General features: G+C 41.5%; 1 protein-coding gene across 12 annotated transcripts in view; it reads right to left on the bottom strand.

Annotated features, from left to right (window-relative positions):
• CBR4 (carbonyl reductase 4) overlaps window positions 1-19874 on the bottom strand; it is a 153771-nt gene that overhangs the window by 116689 nt on the left and 17208 nt on the right. For 3 of the 12 annotated variants that reach the window (XM_067040082.1, XM_059071540.2, XM_059071542.2), the window contains exon 5: window positions 16816-19276. The exons of 8 other annotated variants lie outside the window; for them this stretch is intronic. In XM_067040082.1, coding sequence (XP_066896183.1) covers window positions 19098-19276 — 179 coding nt within the window. In that variant the 3' untranslated portion in view covers window positions 16816-19097. Of the gene's footprint in view, window positions 1-16312; window positions 16388-16815; window positions 19277-19874 lie in introns of those variants that run through there. One more of the 12 variants, XR_010841694.1, reaches the window with a different exon arrangement.

The following is a 19874-nucleotide window of genomic DNA, read 5'->3' as shown; positions in this document are numbered from 1 at the left end:
TTATTTTTTAAACTTTGAGCATTGTGATGCTAATTTATGTGGAACTTCCCCCCATTTTCCTCTTGTTTGCTGACATAATAGAACCCTCCCTTTCTTTTTCAGACCATGTATTTGGTGGAAGAAGGGCATCCCCACAAAGGAATCATTATCTTATAAACACATTCCAGTTTATTATATCAAAGTCCAACCACTTTGGCTTCTGCTCCTAACGTAGTAAACATTTCCTGTGCCTGGTGTGTTGCATGATCAAGCTGCCTGCCCCGCAAGCACGCGCACCTCTGGGGAAACGGCCTCTGAGCCACACAGCACACGCTCTGACCGTGGGCACCACGCAGCCCTTCCCCTCACATCTGTCCCGTAATTAGAACCCAGGATACTGTGGGAACGAGGGCTGAGTACACATACATTCCCACAAACTCTCTTTCCTTCACCCCAACTTGACTGTAGCCCTTTTCTAAGTTTTCCATTTGTTGTCATTCATGAGTTTTAAAGCAAGTGACTTGACATCTTATTTTACTCTCCAGAAAAACCTTCACTGATAGTAACAGTTGTGGAATTTTGTTAATTTTTGATTGCTTTTTCTTCCAGGATATCAGTAACCTCAAATATCGAAAAGATTCCCAATTCTCATCTAATCTAATTGTCACCCATCAAACTCAGTTTTGTCAAAGTCAATTTTCTTATGTCATGGTCCAGATGCAGGACAAGGCAATGAGAAGTAAAAAAAATAAAGACCCTCAATCTAAACACACAATCCAATGGAGACTATGCAAGGTATTTTTCCCCCTGCAAGCCAGAGAACTTTCTCTCTTTTATCAACATTTTGTTGCAGGCAGAGCTAAAAATGTCACAGAATAGTATACAGTGCTTTTCATATCAAAGCAACCCGGGCATTATAGCAATCACACAGAGATCACTATTATCCAAAAAATGGATATCAGCTGTAACTCCCCAATTTAGGTATAAACATTAGTATAAGAAATAACGCTAATGAGGGAGGAGAGGAGACAAGGAAAACTTCTCGGAGGAAATGGAGAGCAGCCTTGAAGAGTGAAATTTCAATAAGCTGGAAAAACTGTCAGGAGATGAAGGGCTCCCAGCTGAGGGATCATACTGACTTAGAAAGTCAACAAATATTTCTTGTGCATCTGAGTCCATCACTGTGTTAAGCACTAGAGTTACAGTGAACAAGATACTGAGGCTTACATTTTATTGGTCAGATTTCAGTCCCATGGCCACACCCAGCTGCAAGGCAGTTTGGGAAATGTAGTTTTTAATTGTAGACGTTCATGTGTCAAATGGAAAATTATTATCAAAGAAGGGGAAAATGGAGTTTGGAGAAGAACCAGCAATCTCTGCTACCTAGGAAAGAGTTCATCCAAGACAGAAATAAATCGAAAGAACTTTCTAGGACAGTGATAAAGGGAAGTCCTAGTTTGAAAGTTGTGCAGGACATTAAAAAGCATACAGCCTAGATTGGAGCAGGTGGATTTGGGGGAGGGGCACTAGGAAAGGTATCGCAAACAAACAAAAATTGATGGACCACAGTATTGAGAGGAGTTTTAGAGTTCTGTTGAAGAGACTGGAGGGTAGAGTCTTGATGGACACATTTCAAACTAAAAAAAAAATATAAAACAAGGCAACTATTAACTCCAGAAAGTCTCCAGAAATGAAAATTGGAGGAAACATAATTATAGATACTATATGCTTCAATGTTCTCATAGCTGGTCTTCAGAGATGGTCCTCAATACTATCTGGCAATGTTCCTACCTTCCTCTGCTCACCTCACTCTCTCACCTCCGTAATGACAAACTCACACCTCCTCACTCTCCTCAGACCCCAACGCCCCTCCCCCAGAAGGTAACTCCTCAAACTCTACAGAGAAAATAAAGTCCCCATTTGAGGGTGATAGTCATATATTCAGTGTAGAACTAATTTGCCCTTTTATATGACTTACTAACACAGCCTTTAGCTTTTCTGTTACAAGCACAGAGAAAACCAAGAGTTGATCATGTAAATTTCTGGTTTTGCCAGACTGACGGGATGAAGACACAAAGGGACAAGGGAGTATAGTGCGTTGTCCACTAGCACAGCAGCATCAACAGAGGGGGTCATGACATCATGCTGAATGTTCAGAGCATCGAGATCCTTTGCATTGTATTGTGACAGAGGGAAGGAGAGTTGATTCAGCGCTAGGGCAAGACCATAAACGTGCACCTTCATCCATTCTAAGTGTATGTGAACTGCTTCTGATCCTCCTCCATCACAGATACATACAGAAGCTACTCTCCATTGTCAATAGCTGCATATAAGGTGTCACAGGCTGTGAGGATCTAATCCTATTAAGACATTGTATCTGATACAGCAGGTGTGGTAAGGAAGTTACTTGTTTCGATGTGTAATAGTTCACCATCCCCGACCATAGTGCATCAGTCCTTTGCAGGGGCAATCTCACTAATTAAAAAGGGATAGGAGGGACTTCCCTGGTGGCACAGTGGTTAAGAATCCACCTGCCAATGCACGGGACACAGGTTCGAGCCCTTGTCCAGGAAGACCTCACATGCCTCGGAGCAACTAAGCCCGTGCGCCATGACTACTGAGCCTGTGCTCTAGATCCTGAGAGCCACAACTACTGAACCCATGCACCACAACCACTGAAGCCCATGCACCTAGAGCCCATGCTCTGCAACAAAGAGAAGACACCGCAATGAGAAGCCCATGCATTGCAACAAAGAGTAGCCCCCGCTTGCCACAACTAGAGAAAGCCCACACCCAGCAACAAAGACCAAATGCAGCCAAAAATAAATTAATTTAAATGCTTTATTAAAAAAAAAAAAAAGGATATGGTAGGAATCACCACCCTCCCCTCCACCATTCAGTCTTTGAAACTGACATTAATCTCTACCAGCCAACACGGATATAGTATTGCTTCTGATTCACTGTCTTGTGCAGAAATGTCAGTGGTTTCCCCTTGTCCTTTCCTATCATGATGACTCTTACTCCACAGGTCAAAGAACCAACGTGATGGTTCTGCCAATTATGGGTCAATGAAACGAAGAGCTTGTTTTTTGAGAAGATAAACAAAATAGACAGACTTTAGCTAGACCCATCAGGGGAAAATAAAGGACTCAGAGAGGATTCATATAAATAAAATCAAAAACAAAAGAGATGTTACAACTGATACCACAGGATCATAAAAGACTACTAGAAACAATTATACACCAACAAACTGGACAACCTAGAAGAAATGGATAAATTCCTACAAACATACAACCTATTAAGACTGAATCATGGAGAAACAGAAAATCTCAACAGACCAATCACTAATAAGGAGATTTAATCAGTAATCCAAAACCTCTCCCCCCAAAATGAAAGTCCAGGCCAGATGACTTCACTGGTCAATTTTGCCAAACATTTAAAGAATTGCTACCAATCCTTCTCAAACTCTTCCAAAAAACAGAAGAGGAGGGAATACTTCCAAACTCATTTTACAATGCCGGCATTACCCTGATATTAAAACCAGACAAGGATGCCACAAGAAAAGAAACTTATAGGCTAATATTTGTGATGTCCCTGATGAATACTGATGCAAAAATTCTCAACAAAACATTAGCAAACCGAACTCAACAATATAGTTGATCCTTGAACAACACAGGAGATGGGGCAGTTGAAAACCCACATAAAACTTTACATTCAGCACTTCTATCCATGACTCTGCATCCATAGATTTAACCAAACTCAGACTGTGCAATATGGTAGAATGTATTCAGTGAAAGAAATGTGTATATATGTGGACACATGCAGTTCAAACCTGTGTTCAAGGGCCAACTGTACATTAAAAGGATTATACACCATGATGAAATGGGATTAATCCAGGGATGCAAGGATGTGACACACCACATTAACAAAACAAAGGATAAAAATCATATGACCATTTCAATAGATGTAGAAAAAGCAATCAACATACACTTGTGATAAAAGCTCTCAACAAAGTGGATATAGAGGGAACGTATCTCAAAATAATAAAGACCAAATACAAGAAGGTAGCTGACATCATGGTGATATCAAAAAAGCTGAAAGCCTTTCCTAGAAGAACAGTAACAAAACAAATACATCCACTTTCAACATTTTATTCAAAAAAGTATTGGAAATTCTAGCCAATGTAATTAGGGAAGAAAAAGAAATAAGAGGCATTCAAATTATAAAGGACGAATAAAACTGCCACTATTTGAAGATGACATATTATATAGAAAAAACCCAAAATACTCCACCAAAAAAAAAAAAAAGAAAAAAACCATAAAACCTGTTAGAATAAACAAATTTAGTAAAGCTGCAGAATACAAAATTAATGTACAAAAATATGTTGCGGGCTTTCCTGGTGGCGCAGTGGTTGAGAGTCCGCCTGCGTATGCAGGGGACGCTGGTTCGTGCCCTGGTCTGGGAAGATCCCACATGCCGCAGAGCGGCTGGGCCCGTGAGCCATGGCCGCTGAGCCTGTGCGTTCGGAGCCTGTGCTCCGCAACGGGAGAGGCCACAGCAGTGAGAGGCCCGCATACCACACACAAAAAAAGAACCCCCAAAATATGTTGCATTTCTGTACACTAATAATAAACTATCAGAAAGACGCTGTTCAGAAATTAAGAAAACAATCCCATTTACAACTGCATCAAAAGAATAAAATACCTAGAAATAAATTTAACCAAGGAAGTGAAAGACCTGAATATTTAAAACTACAAGACATTAATGAAAGAAATAGAAATCCATGCTCAAACGAACCAAGATGGAGGAGTAGCAGGACATGCTCTCACTCCCTCTTGCAAGAACAGCAGAATCACAAGTAGCTGCTGGACAATCATCGACAGGAAGACACTGGAACTCACCAAAAAAGATACCCCACAACCAAAGACAAAGGAGAAGCCACAATGAGATGGTAGGAGGGGCACAATCACAGTAAAATCAAATCCCATAACTGCTGGGTGGGTGACTCAGAGACTGGAGAACACTTATACCACAGAAGTCCACCCACTGGAGTGAAGGTTCTGAGCCCCATGTCAGGCTTCCCAACCTGGGTGTCCGGCAACAGGAGGAGGAATTCCTAGAGATTCAGACTTTGATGGCTAGTAGGATTTGATTGTGGGACTTCGACAGGCCTGGGGGAAACAGAGACTCCACTCTTGGAGGGCACCCACAAACTAGTGTGTGCATAGGGACCAAGGGGAAGGAGGAGTGACCCCATAGGATACTGAACCAGACCTACCTGCTAGTGTGGGAGGGTCTCCTGCAGAGGCAGGGGGTGGCTGTGGCTCACCGTAGGGACAAGGACACTGGCAGCAGAAGTTCTGTGAAGTACTCCTTGGCATGAGCCCTCCCAGAGCTCACCATTAGCCCCACCAAAGAGCCAGGTAGGCTCCAGTGTTGGGTTGCCTCAGGCCAAACAACCAACAGAGAGGGAACCCAGCCCCACCCATCAGCAGTCAAGTGGATTAAAGTTTTACTGAGCTCTGCCCACCAGAGCAACAGTCAGCTCTACCCACCACAAGTCCCTACCATCAGGAAATCTACACAAGCCTCTTAGATAGCCTCATCCACCAGAGGGCAGACAGCAGACGCAAGAAGAACTACAATCCTGAAGCATGTGGAACAAAAACCACATTCACAGAAAGATAGACAAGATGAAAAGGCAGAGGGCTATGCACCAGATGAAGGAACAAGATAAAAACTCAGAAAAACAACTAAATGAAGTGGAGATGGGCAACCTTCCAGAAAAAGAATTCACAGAAAGTCAGACAGGATGAAAAGGCAGAGGGCTATGTACCAGATGAAAGAATGAGATAAAACCCCAGAAAAACAACTAAATGAAGTGGAGATAGGCAAGCTTCCAGAAAAAGAACTCAGAATAATGATAGTGAAGATGATCCAGGACCTTGGAGAAAGAATGGAGGAAAAGATCAAGAAGATGCATGAAATGTTTAACAAAGACCTAGAAGAATTAAAGAACAAAAAAACAGAGATGAACAATACGATACCTGAAATGAACACTACACTAGAAGGAATCAATAGCAGAATAACTGAGGCAGAAGAACGGATAAGTGACCTGGAAGACAGAAAGGTGGAATTCACTGCTGTGGAACAGACTAAAAAAAAAAGAATGAAAAGAAATGAAGACAGTCTAAGAGACCTCTGGGACATCATTAAATGCAACAACATTCGCATTTTAGGGGTCCCAGAAGGAGAACAGAGAAAGAAAGGACCAGAGAAAATATTTGAAGAGATTATAGTTGAAAACTTCCCTAACATGGGAAAGGAAATAGCCACCCAAGTCCAGGAAGCACAGAGAGTCCCATAAAGGATAAACCAAAAGTGAAACACGCCAAGACACACAGTAATAAAATCAGCAAAAATTAAAGACAAAGAAAAGGTATTGAAAGCAGCAAGGGAAAAACGAATGATAACATACAAGGGAACTCCCATAAGGTTAACAGCTAATTTCTCAGCAGAAACTCTACAAGCCAGAAGGGAGTGGCATGATATACTTAAAGTGATGAAAGGGAAGAACTTACAACCAAGATTACTCTACCCAGCAAGGATCTCATTCAGATTCGATGGAGAAATCAAAAGCATTACAGACAAGCAAAAGCTAAGAGAATTCAGCACCACCAAACCAGCTCTACAACAAACGCTAAAGGAACTTCTCTAAGTGGGAAACACAAGAGAAGAAAAGGACCTACAAAAACAAACCGAAACAATCAAGAAAACGGTCATAGGAACATACATATCGATAATTACCTTAAACATGAATGGACTAAATGCTCCAACCAAAAGACACAGGCTTGCTGAATGGATACAAAAATGAGACCCATATATATGCTGTCTACAAGAGACCCACTTAGGACCGAGGGACACATACAGACTGAAAATGAGGGGATGGAAAAAGATATTTCATGCAAATGGAAATCAAAAGAAAGCTGGAGTAGCAATACTCATATCAAATAAAATAGATTTTGAAAGAAAGAATGTTACAAGAGACAAGGAATGACACTACATAATGATCAAGGGATCAATCCGAAAAGAAGATACAACAATTATAAATATATATGCATCCAACATAGGAGCACCTCAATACATAAGGCAACTGCTAACAGCTATAAAAGAGGAAATCGACAGTAACACAATAATAGTGGGGGACTTTAACACTTCACTTACACCAATGGACAGATCACCCAGACAAAATATTAATAAGGAAACACAAGCTTTAAATGACACAATAGACCAAATAGATTTAATTGACACTTATAGGACATTCCATCCAAAAATAGCAGATTACACTTTCTTCTCAAGTGCGCATGGAACATTCCACAGTATAGATCACATCTTCGGTCACAAATCAACCCTCAGTAAAGTTAAGAAAACTGAAATCATATCAAGCATCTTTTCCGACGACAGTGCTATGGGATTAGAAATGAATTACAGGGGAAAAAAGTAAAAAAAAACAAACACATGGAGGCTAAACAATGCGATACTAAATAACAAAGAGATCACTGAGGAAATCAAAAAATACCTAGAAACAAATGACAATGAAAACATGATGACCCCAAACCTATGGGATGCAGCAAAAGGAGTTCTAAGAGGGAAGTTTATAGCTATACAAGCCTACCTCAAGAAACAAGAAACATCTCAAATAAACAATCTAACCTTACATTTGAAGGAACTAGAGAAAGAAGAACAAACAAAACCCAAAGTTAGCAGAAGGAAAGAAATCATAAAGATCAGGCAGCAATAAATGAAATAGAAACAAAGAAAACAGTAGCAAAGATCAATAAAACTAAAAGCTGGTTCTTTGAGAAGATACACAAAATTGATAAACCATTAGCCAGACTCATCAAGAAAAAGAGGGAGAGGACTCAAATCGATAAAATTAGAAATGGAAAAGGAGAAGTTACAACAGACAATGCAGAAATACAAAGCATCCTAAGAGACTACTACAAGCAACTCTATGCCAATAAAATGGACAACCTGGAAGAAATGGACAAATTTTTAGAAAAGTATAACCTTCCAAGACTGAACCAGGAAGAAACAGAAAATATGAACAGACCAATCACAAGGAATGAAATTGAAACTGAGATTTAAAATGTTCCAACAAACAAAAGTCCAGGACCAGATGGCTTCACAGGTGGATTCTATCAAACATTTAGAGAAGAGCTAACACCCATTCTTCTCAAACTCTTCCAAATAATTGCAGAGGAAGGAACACTCCCAAACTCATTCTATGAGGCCACCATCACCCTGATACCAAAACCAGACAAAGATACTACAAAAAAAGGAAATTATAGACCAATATCACTGATGAATATAAATACAAAAATCCTCAACAAAATACTAGCAAACAGAATCGAACAACAGATTAAAAGGATCATACACGATGATCAAGTGGGATTTATCCCAGGGATGCAAGGATTCTTCAATATACACAAATCAATGAATGTGATACACCATATTAACAAAGTGAAGAAGAAAAACCATATGATCATCTCAATACACACAGAAAAAGCTTTTGACAAAATTCAACACCCATTTATGATAAAATCCTTCCATAAAGTGGGCATAGAGGGAACCTACCTCAACATAATAAAGGCAATATATGACAAACCCACAGCAAACATCATTCTCAATGGTGAAAAACTGAAAGCATTTCCTCTAAGATCAGGAACGAGACAAGAATGTTCACTCTCACCAGTATGATTCAACATAGTTTTGGAATTTTTAGCCACAGCAATCAGAGAAGAAAAAGAAATAAAAGGAATACAAATTGGAAAAGAAGAAGTAAAACTGTCATTGTTTGCAGATGACATTATACTATACATAGAGAATCCTAAATATGCCACCAGAAAACTACTAAAGCTAATCAATGAGTCTGGTAAAGTTGCAGGATACAAAATCAATGCACAGAAATCTCTTGCATTCCTATACACTAATGATGAAAAATCTAAAAGAGAAATTAAGGATACCCTCCCATTTACCACAAAAAGAATAAAATACCTAGGAATAAGCCTACCTAAGGAGACCAAAGACCTGTATACAGAAAACTATGAGACACTGATGAAAGAAATTAAAGATGATACCAACAGATGGAGAGATATACCACGTTCTGGGATTGGAAAAATCAATATGGTGAAAATGACTCTACTACTCAAAGCAATCTACATATTCAATGCAATCCCTATCATTATTACCAATGGCATTTTTTACAGAACTAGAACAAAAAATCTTAAAATTTGTATGGAGACACAAAAGACCCCGAATAGCCAAAGCAGTCTTGAGGGAAAAAAATGGAGCTGGAGGAATCAGACTCCCTGACTTCAGACTATACTGCAAAGCACAGTAATCAAGACAATATGGTACTAGCAGAAAAACAGAAATATAGATCAATGGAACAACGTAGAAAGCCCAGAAATAAACCCATGCACCTATGGTCAACTAATCTATGACAAAGGAGTCAAGGATATACAATGGAGAAAAGACAATCTCTTCAATAAGTGGTGCTGGGAAAACTGGAATGAAGTTAGAACACTCCCTAACACCACACACAAAACTAAACTCAAAATGGATTAGAGACCTAAATGCAAGACTGGACACTATAAAACTCTTAGAGGAAAACATAGGAAGAACGCTCTTTGACACAAATTACAGCAAGATCTTTTTTGATCCACCTCCTAGAGTAATGGAAATAAAAACAAAAATAAACAAATGGGACCTAGTGAAACTTAAAAGCTTTTGCACAGCAAAGGAAACCATAAACAAGACCAAAAAACAACCCTCAGAATGGGAGAAAATATTTGCAAACGAATCAACGGACAAAGGATTAATCTCCAAAATATATAAACAGCTCATGCAGCTCAATATTAAAAAAACAAACAACCCTGGGCTTCCCTGGTGGCGCAGTGGTTGAGAGTCCACCTGCCGATATGGGGGACACGGGTTCGTGTCCCGGTCCGGGAAGATCCCACATGCCGCGGAGAGGCTGGGCCCGTGAGCCATGGCCGCTGAGCCTGTGCTCCGCAACGGGAGAGGCCACAACAGTGAGAGGCCCGCTTACCGCAAAAAAAAAAAAAAAAAAAAAAAACCCAATCTAAAAATGGGCAGGAGACCTAAATAGACATTTATCCAAAGCAGACACACAGATGGCCAAGAAGAACATGAAAAGCTGCTCAACATCACTAATTATTAGAGAAATGCAAATTAAAACTACAGTGAGGTACCACCTCACACCAGTTAGAATGAGTATCATCAGAAAATCTACAAACAACAAATGCTGGAGAGGGTGTGGAGAAATGGGAACGCTCTTGCACTGTTGGTGGGAATGCAAATTGATACAGCCACTATGGAGAACAGTATGGAGGTTCCTTAAAAAAGTAAAAATAAAATTACCATATGATCCAGCAATCCCACTACTGGGCATATACCCAGAGAAAACCATAATTCAAAAAGACACATGCACCCCAATGTTCATTGCAGCACTATTTACAATAGCCAGGTCATGGAAGCAACCTAAATGCCCACCAACAGATGAATGGATAAAGAAGATGTAGTACATATATACAATGGAATATTACTCAGCCATAAAAAGGAATGAAATTGGGTCATTTGTTGAGATGTGGATGGATCCAGAGACTGTCATACAGAGTGAAGTAAGTCAGAAAGAAAAAAACAAATATCGTATATTAACGCATATATGTGGAACCTAGAAAAATGGTACAGATGAACCAGTTTGCGGGGCAGAAATTGAGACACCGATGTAGCGAACAAACATGTAGACACCAAGGGGGGAAAGCGGTGGGGGTGTGGGGGGGCTGGTGTGATGAATTGGGTGATTGGGATTGACATGTATACAGTGATGTGTATAAAATCGATGACTAATAAGAACCTGCTGTATAAAAAAATTAAATTAAATTAAATTAAAAATTTTTTAAATACAATTTGACATCGTCACTTGGAGGTCTAATGAGCATCTCATACCTGTTTATTATGATCACATTTCCATGTAAACAAATATACACTTAGAATCCTTCTGCTGTTCGTTCTGCCCCATACTCTCTTCCCTCATCCTTTCCCTTTATTTCCTGCCCCTTCTCCTAAACCAGCCCTTAGTAGTTTACATCCCTTGGTGAATCCATAGCACCCAGTAGTTTTCCATTGTGGTAATTAGCACACTTATACTCAATTAGTCAAATGTATGATTATCTGTTTAATGTCAACCTTGCCCCTTTAGCCTTTAAGATTTCTGAAGTCAGAGATTTTCTGTGTTGTTCACTATCTCCTTAGGGCTCAACTCAGTGTCTTGCATATATTAGGACCACAATAAATATACTTATTTCTTATCTTTGAACATCTAGGTTGTTTCCTATTTTTTACCAATACAGGCAATTCTACCATAAACTTTCTTGTAGCTAAATCTTTGACACCTCTTTACTCATGTGCTTAGAAAAATCCCCAGAAACAGAATCACTGGTTTTATAATAAGATGCACATTTTCAAGGCTTTTGTTAAGTGTGATACTCTGCAAAATGACCATCATTAACTTCTCCCCTCCCTGTATAAGCAAGCCACTCATCCATCAAAAAGTGATGCCTTTAAAGAACAGATATGTGTTGACAAGGGAGGGGGGGTGCGGGAGGGATGAAGTGGGAAGTTGGGGTTAGCAGATGCAAACTATTACACATAGAATGGATATACAACAAGGTCCTACTGTATAGCATGGGGAGCTATATTCAATATCCTGTGGTAAACCATAATGGAATAGAATATAAAAAAGGATGTATGTATATGTATAACTGAATCACTTTGCTATATAGCAGAAATTAACACAACATTGTAGATCAACCGTACTTCAAAAAAAATAAAATTTAAAAAAAAAGAAATCCATGCTCATGGACTGCAAGAATTAATATGGTTAAAAATTACTACCCAAAGCAATCTACAGATTCAGTGCAATGTCTATTAAAGTTTTAATGGCATTTTTCACAGAAACAAAACAAAACAATCCTAAAATTTATATGGAACCACAAAAGACCCTTAACAGCCAAGAAATCTTGAAAAGAAGAACCAACCTAAAGGCATCACATGCCCTTATTATAAACTATATCGCAAAGCTATAGTAATCAATATAGTAATAGTATGGTATCAGCATTAAAAAACATACATGTAGTGCAATGGAACAGAAATAGAGAGTCCATAAATAAACCCACACATATATAGTTAATTTACAACAAAAGAGTCAAGAATATACAATGAGGAAAGACAGTCTCTTCAACAAACTGTGCTGGGAAAACTGGTCAGCCACATCAAAAAAAGAAACTGGACTATTATCTTATACCACTAACAACAACTAATCCCAAATGGATTAAAGACTTGAAAATAAGAACTGAAATCGTAAAACTCCTAAAAGAAAATATAGACAGTAAACTCCTTGATATTGGTCTTGGCAATGATCACAAGAAAAAAAATTTTTTTTAACTGTATGGTGAAGAATGTTAACTAGACTCATTGTAATCTTTGCAATATATACAAATATCAAATCACTATGTTGTACACCTGAAACTAATATAATGTTACGTATTAATTTTGTCTCAAAAAACCCACAATATACTTAGGATAGAATTAACAAATATGTGAAAGATGTGTATGTTGAAACTACAAAAACTTGCTTAAAAATCCCCTCAGTAGAGAAGTATACCATGAAAGAAAGAAAGGAAGAAAGAGAAAGAAAGAAAAGAAAAGAAAAGAAAAAAAGTATATCCAGGGAACAGCAGTAACAGAGTGGGGAAGTAGAACCAGGGAAAAAGGAAGCCCAAGTAAGGCTGTGATATGAAGCAAAGTCCTACAGAAGGTAACTGTGGTTGAATCCAATGTGGGAACCCTGGAGACAGAGTCATACCTCAGAGCTGCCCCACCAAGGGACAAGGGTTCTGGTGTATTAATGCCCCCCAACGCCAGTCAGTCACTGGCTTCCTCCCCACCCCCCAGGGGACAAGAATTCCCAGTCACATCTAGCTTTCTGTGCAGGCAGGCACAGCCCTAGGGCAGCCGGGTCAACAAAGAGACAAAGGTGATTGGCTACTGGGAGTGAAAGCACAGCAACACCAAGACCAATAAACAAAAAAATGGCAAGGGTTCCGAGGATATCTGATTAGAGGCCTGACAGGTTCTGCTATGTTTCCTGGTACACGGGTGCAAGAACTGACTTGGGTTAATAGTAGAGTTAGACGTGTGTGCTCAACTTTACAAGTTACCTACCCATTTTCCAAACTACCAATTTATACTCCCAACAGCAATGTCACATTTAACAGACCCTGTTGGTCTGCATCCTTCACAACCTTGCAACCGAAATTGTGGTCCCGAGACCATCAGCATCAACTTAGAAATTTGTTAGAAAAACAGCATCTCAGGGCCCACTCCAAACCTGCTAAATCAGAAGCTGCAGTTTTAAAAGATCTTTAAGGGATTCATGTTAAAAGTTTGAGAAGCCCTGCTCTGTATCACTTGGAATTATCAGACTTGTTCATTTTCGCCACTTGAACATCAAATGAAATCTCACTATGGTCTTGATTTGCATTCCCCTAATTAGTTTCAACATGTTCAACACCTGTTGGCAACGTTTCCTTTTCTGTAACATTCTTGTTTTGTATCTTTTGCCCATTTTTCCCATTGGGTTATTATTGATTTGTTGTTCACTACATATTTTTAAAAATTTATTTTATTTTATTTTTGGCTTCACTGGGTCGTTGTTGCCATGCGTGGGCTTTTCTCTAGTTTCAGCGAGCGGGGGCTACTCTTTGTTGTGGTGCTCGGGCTTCTCATTGCAGTGGTTTCTCTTGTTGCAGAGCACGGGCTCAGCAGCTGTGCCTCACGAGCTTAGTTGCTCTGGGACATGTGGGATCTTCCCAGACCAGGGCTCGAACCCGTGTCCCCTGCATTGGCAGGCGGATTCTTAACCGCTGCACTACCAGGGAAGCCCTCAGTACATATTTTTGATACTCGAGTGTTTATTACTTTTGTATGTTGCATAAAACCTTCCGTCAGTTTGTAATCAGCTTTTTTGATAATTTTAAGGTGTTTTCTGATGAACCCAAGGCCTTCATTTTAACGTAATCCATTTAACCCATCTTTTCTTTCCATGTTTAAGAATGCTTGCCACATACCGGGGTCTGAAAAATATCCACCTGTATACACTTGACCCTTGAACAGGACAGGTTTGAGCGTCGGGGCTCCGTACGCAAATGCTTGTCAGTAGTAAATGCTAAAGTTACCACGCTGCCCGTGGTCGGAGGAGCTGGGGATACAGTTATACGCAGATTAACGCCCGCGTTGTTCAGCGGTCAGCAGTATTTTCTACTAAGCATTTTGACATTTAAAGCTTTTCTCCTTGCCGAACTGATCTTTGTCATGTGAAGTCAAGCCCCAGGTTAATTTCTTCCCCCACAAGCTTCTGCCTTCTGGCCCCCCCAATCCGCAAATTCATTTTTGTTCACGTAACCAAAGATCCCTGCGTCACTAGAGCCCCTTTTTACTCACGACTCACCGAGTCCAGCAGAGCCGACACTCAGGACGCCTTCCTTCCGGAAAACCTTCCACCGGCGGCGGCGGCGGCGGCGGCGGCGGCGGCGGCGGCGGCGGCGGCGGCGGCGGCGGCGGCGGCAGGACCGGCGTCTCCTGCTTCCCACCCACCGCCCGACCAGCGCGTCTCAAGCTCCTCCCCGGGCCCACCTGGCTCCCCCGGGCCCCTCCCTCCCTCCGTCCCCCCGTCCCCGAGGACTGCACGCGGCACCTTTCAGGTGCTACACGGATCTGCAATTGCCAGCGTCAGCTCCTCACTCGGCAGTCTCACCTGGGCACGCTCTTCACGCCTTAATTACCGTTCACGCGGAGACGACGCACCGTGCGCCCTTTGCCCCCACGCCCCCAACCCCGGGAGGTCCTCACGCATGCGTACTTGAGGGCTCCTCTTAGGCATCGGCAAGACACCTCAACTCAGCCTGGTTAAAATCGAGCTCGGCATCTTCCCTCTCCCCAGAGTAGCACTACGCGCTGCTCCCTCTGAACGAAGCCTTCACTGTTAGTTCAACTATCCCGCCCCAGAGAAGCCCCTCCCGACCTTCCAGGGCAGCTCAAATCCCCAGCAAGAGCAAGAGGATTCAATGGCAACGGGAGCTCCTCGCTCGTCCCGTGCTCACCTCAGCTGTAATCTGACGTTTGGTGATGGTTTAAGGTCCGCTTGCCCACGACCCAAACCAATTAGCCTGTGGGCTCCAGGGAACCAGGGTTCGTTTCCACTATACCTCCCACGACTAGCAGTGTCTGGTGTGCAGTAGGAATGAATAGATACTTATTTAATAAAGTGATAAACACTGTGCATCACTGAAAACTTTTCCTAAAAGCACCTCCACATTCTCCTCACCCCGCCCTACCCATAGCAAAATTCCCAGGGACAAGGCTCCTGACTTGTGTTTAAATTTGGGGGAAAAAAAATCTCCAGGTGATACCGGTAGCACCCCCATTTGGATTATTAGTCCAAGGGTTCCAAATTAAACTGGTGGTAATTCCTCCAAGTCAGTCATGTTGCCCAAGAGAAAACAGTTGATTGGCTTAGCATTTCAAATTCAGTTGTAAATTGAAAGTAAGCATCAGAGATAAATGGCCAAAAAAGGAGTGAGTCACAGAATATTCCAGGATATGTACTGAGGGAACAGATGTATTGATATTTCAATGACCCACCCCTCCCTCCACTATAGCACAATGTAATGACTGTTGATCTTGAATCAAAACATATAAAAGGATTTATCAGTGTAGTTCTGGGATGTACCAGATGTTCTCAGAGCTGAGCGGGTAAGGTGGAGGGATGAAAAGATGTACAAGACACTTAGTAGGTATTCAACCAATATTTACGGAGTTTTGTTTTGTTTTTTTGCAGTACGCGGGCCTCTCACTGTTGTGGCGTCTCTCTTTGCGGAGCGCAGGCTCAGTGGCCGTGGCCCAAGGGCCCAGCCGCTCCGCGGCATGTGGGATCTTCCCGGACCGGGGCACGAACCCGCGCCCCCTGCATCGCCAGGCGGACTCTCAACCGCTGCGCCACCAGGGAAGCCCTGGAGTTATTTAACTAAAATGAAAAGAAAGAAAACACCGTATGGTTTCTACCCTCAGGAGCTTGCAATGTAACTGAAAGATACAGTTAATATGAAAGAAACTTAAAAATTATTAAATACTTCGTAGTATGTTTCTCAAGTTAGGGCAGTGGTAGGACCTTTCAACTTACACACACTTCCATCTAAAAAGCTTGGAAAAATGTTTCAGCAATGTAAGGCATAACTCTTGAATGTCCAGAGTAATCTTCTCCCTTTATTCCAGACAACAGAAGCATACACATTAAATCATCTTCTTCACATAAATTATTGTCCCGAAATTTAAAACATATAATTCACTCTTAGAAAGCAGTTAAAAACCCTCTTATAAACTGAACATGGAGGCTTCACTGGTGGCGCAGTGGTTGGGAATCCGCCTGCCAATGCAGGGGACATGGGTTCGAGCCCTAGTCCAGGAAGATCCCACATGCCACGAGCAACTAAGCCCGTGCGCCACAACTACTGAGCCTGCGTGCCACAACTACTGAGCCCACATGCAACAACTACTGAAGCCCAGGCGTCTACACCGTGCTCTGCAACGAGAAGCCACTGCAATGAGAAGCCCACGCACCACAACGAAGAGTAGCCCCCGCTCGCCGCAACTAGAGAAAACCCACGAATAACAGCAAAGACCCAACGCAGCCAAAAATAAATAAATAAATTTATTTTTAAAAAACTGAATATGAAAAAAATATGAAAAGCACAAATTTAAAAACGTCCCATGCAAACACGTTAACACTGGCTTTAACCATAAACCATTTCCTAACAAGTACTCAACACAGACTGGATTGCAGGCTCCTAAGAGCCATACAAGAGCTGCAGCTGAGTTACCTTGTTAAGAATTCACTGAAGTTCTTCAATCTCTGAATACGAGCAACAGCTGGCCACCCATGTCAGCACCAGGATGAGAGCTCGAAACACGTTCCACCCGGGCGGTGGGAGCCGATGGAGACGTCACCTGCGGGGCGGGGGCAGCTGGCTCCACCTTCCAGAAGTTCGAGGTGGGCGGGAGCGGGTGGACGCTTCAAAAGGGGTCATGTCTTGACGAGTGAATATACACACTCGAAGGTTAAATCCATCCGTAAGCCACACCTCAGCACCATTCGTTCCAGTGACACCTGCTTCCTTGCCGTCAACCAGCCGAGGCGGCCCCACGGGGTCTGGAGCACGGGAGTCTGAGGAGGGCGCTGGCCCGCGGCCACCCAGCAAGGCCTGCGGGCAGGCGGCGCTGGAGAAGCGCGTGCTCCATGCGCAGGACGCCGGACACCGCCCCGACCGCTGCTTCCCTGCGAGCGCCGGGCACTGTGCCCTCCCGAGCGCGGTCTGTGCGCCGCCGTGTCTGCGGTGAGCACACCGTCCTGTTACAACAGTAACTTACACTTAGCTGGCTTGCTCACGTCCTCAACAGGCTTCTCGAAGTAAAGAAGGCTATTTTGAAGATCAGTGCAAAAGAATTTTTAAGGAATCAGGAATCTTGATTTGGAACACAGGTTTGACTTTGTTATTTTACTTTTATTACTCTGCATTTATTTAATATATCCTATTATTACGTTTGCACCAACTTTCAATATAAAATTAAATCTGTTTACATAAAATCATTTCGGCTCCAATAAAACCGTAAAAGGATTGCTGTTTAAGGTGCAATAAATATTTAAAACATTTTAAAATGACAAATTATAAAAATCAACATGCATCAGTGACACTTAAAATGATCACGGTATTCCCCACAAAACAGTTCAATGCAAAGTAGACGTCATCTGATGCTTTCACTCAGTTTGTGTCTTCATCTCTAATCTCAGGCAAACATCCTCTTTTAAGACTAATGCGTAACCTGTTCCTTGTAAAGACAATTAACTCACTGTTACTGCATATTTACTTATTTATGATTGCTCATAATTATTAGTTTCCGGAAATGTCAGGCAAGAATATTATTATTGCTGTCTTTAGGTAGCCTGCTAAACTGTTTTTGTGGATTTAAAAAAACAAACAACAGCAGCAAAAACACTTCCACTTCCTAAGTTGATGAGATCTATGCAGCTCACAACTGTACCAGGTGTAAGGGTTAACCCTCACCATCTCTGAAAATTTCCACAGGATGGGTCAAGTGTCCACACTTGCACTTGCAGTTTATTGTGCCCAGTGGCTCAAGGAGGAGCAATGCCACTCAAAGAAACCAAACTCCACATTCATTTCCAACCTGTAAATCAAACGACTGTCTAAGGGGCAAAAGGGATACAATGTTTAACTCTAGCAGGGCTGCTAAGGTATTGACACCTACCCATGCCCTGTAAATACTCTTACTTTGGCAATGGCCTCCAAGGTTAACTTCTGGAGTATTCAGCCTGATACAACGCAACAAGTAATGACAATTAGACCATATAATTTTTCCCACTTTTGCCACAAAATGTATAAATTAAGATAACATCTGTTTATATCACTTGAAAAATGCCTATATAGTCAGCCCTCTGCATCCATGACTTCCACATCCATATTCAACCAACCACAGATAGAAAATATTTTTTTAAAAATCCCACAAATTCCAAAAATACATTGCATTTCCACTGTACTTCAATTATTTACACAGCATTGACACTGTGTTAGGTATTATGAATAATCTAAAGATGATTTAAAGTTTACGTAGGTTATATGCAAATACTACGGAGGCTGCGGTACGTGAGGGACCGGAGCATCTGAAGGCTCTGGGGACCCTAGGGCCGATCCCTGTGGGCACCGAGGGGTGATACACACACTGCCGCAGCCTGGAAGGTACGTGTCCCTTAGAAAGCACAGCTGGTCACATACTGTCCTCTACAGACATACTCATATAAGGATGGAAATCAACATTTGTAGCATCAGTAGGTGTGATTAGCGAATGCAGGTATAACAGTGTGTGCCCTTGACTCTAATAACAGCCACATCAGTCGGCTACATGGTGAGCTGCAAGCCTCCGTCCACCACCAGGACGTGCCCTGTAATGTACGGAGACTCTAAAAGAAACACGACTGCATGGGCCACATCAAGGGGGTCTCCAAACCTCCCAAGAGGGATGCTCTTCTTTAAATGTTCTTCTTTCAAGTGTTTCGTCATATCTGTATGAACAAATCCTGAAAGAGAAATGTTTGCTCATTTAGTTGAAAAAGGCAGACACTAAGACACTTGCTCAATTTCAAAAAAAATAAATTCGCTGCTGAAAATTTGAGATGATTAATAAACCTTGTTTAGGAAATAGAGTTCTGCTAGCAATCAGTACCCAAGTCCTCATTTTTTATTCAATTTAATCCAATGAACATTTACTGAACACTAAAATATTTGACCCAACTCGTAGCACAGTATGAGTGGATAGATATAAACATGAATAAAAATTCCATTCCTTAAGGAATCTGTAACCTAGGGAGGAAACACTCACTTGTACCCCTAATTATAACAAAAGGAACTTGGGTGAATATCCTAATAGAGGTGAACACAAAGAACCACACAGGTGATTAACTTTCACTTGATTAGGGGTGGAGTGGGGGAGTAGAGGGAAGGAAAGCATCACAAACGTGGTCACATGACCTGATCTGGCAGTTCTGACAAAAATTAGTTTCATGTGCTATATCTAAGATAGCTGATGATTACGAAGACCAGTATTCCCAATGTTCCTGTAAGAAAAAAATCTAATGGAATTATCCAATCCTGATGCAAGTATACACAGAAAATTTT

Source organism: Kogia breviceps, chromosome 8 (genome assembly GCF_026419965.1).
Source record: "Kogia breviceps isolate mKogBre1 chromosome 8, mKogBre1 haplotype 1, whole genome shotgun sequence".
NCBI classification, from domain to species: Eukaryota; Metazoa; Chordata; class Mammalia; order Artiodactyla; family Physeteridae; genus Kogia; species Kogia breviceps.
This window is presented reverse-complemented; position numbering and strand designations above follow the sequence as displayed.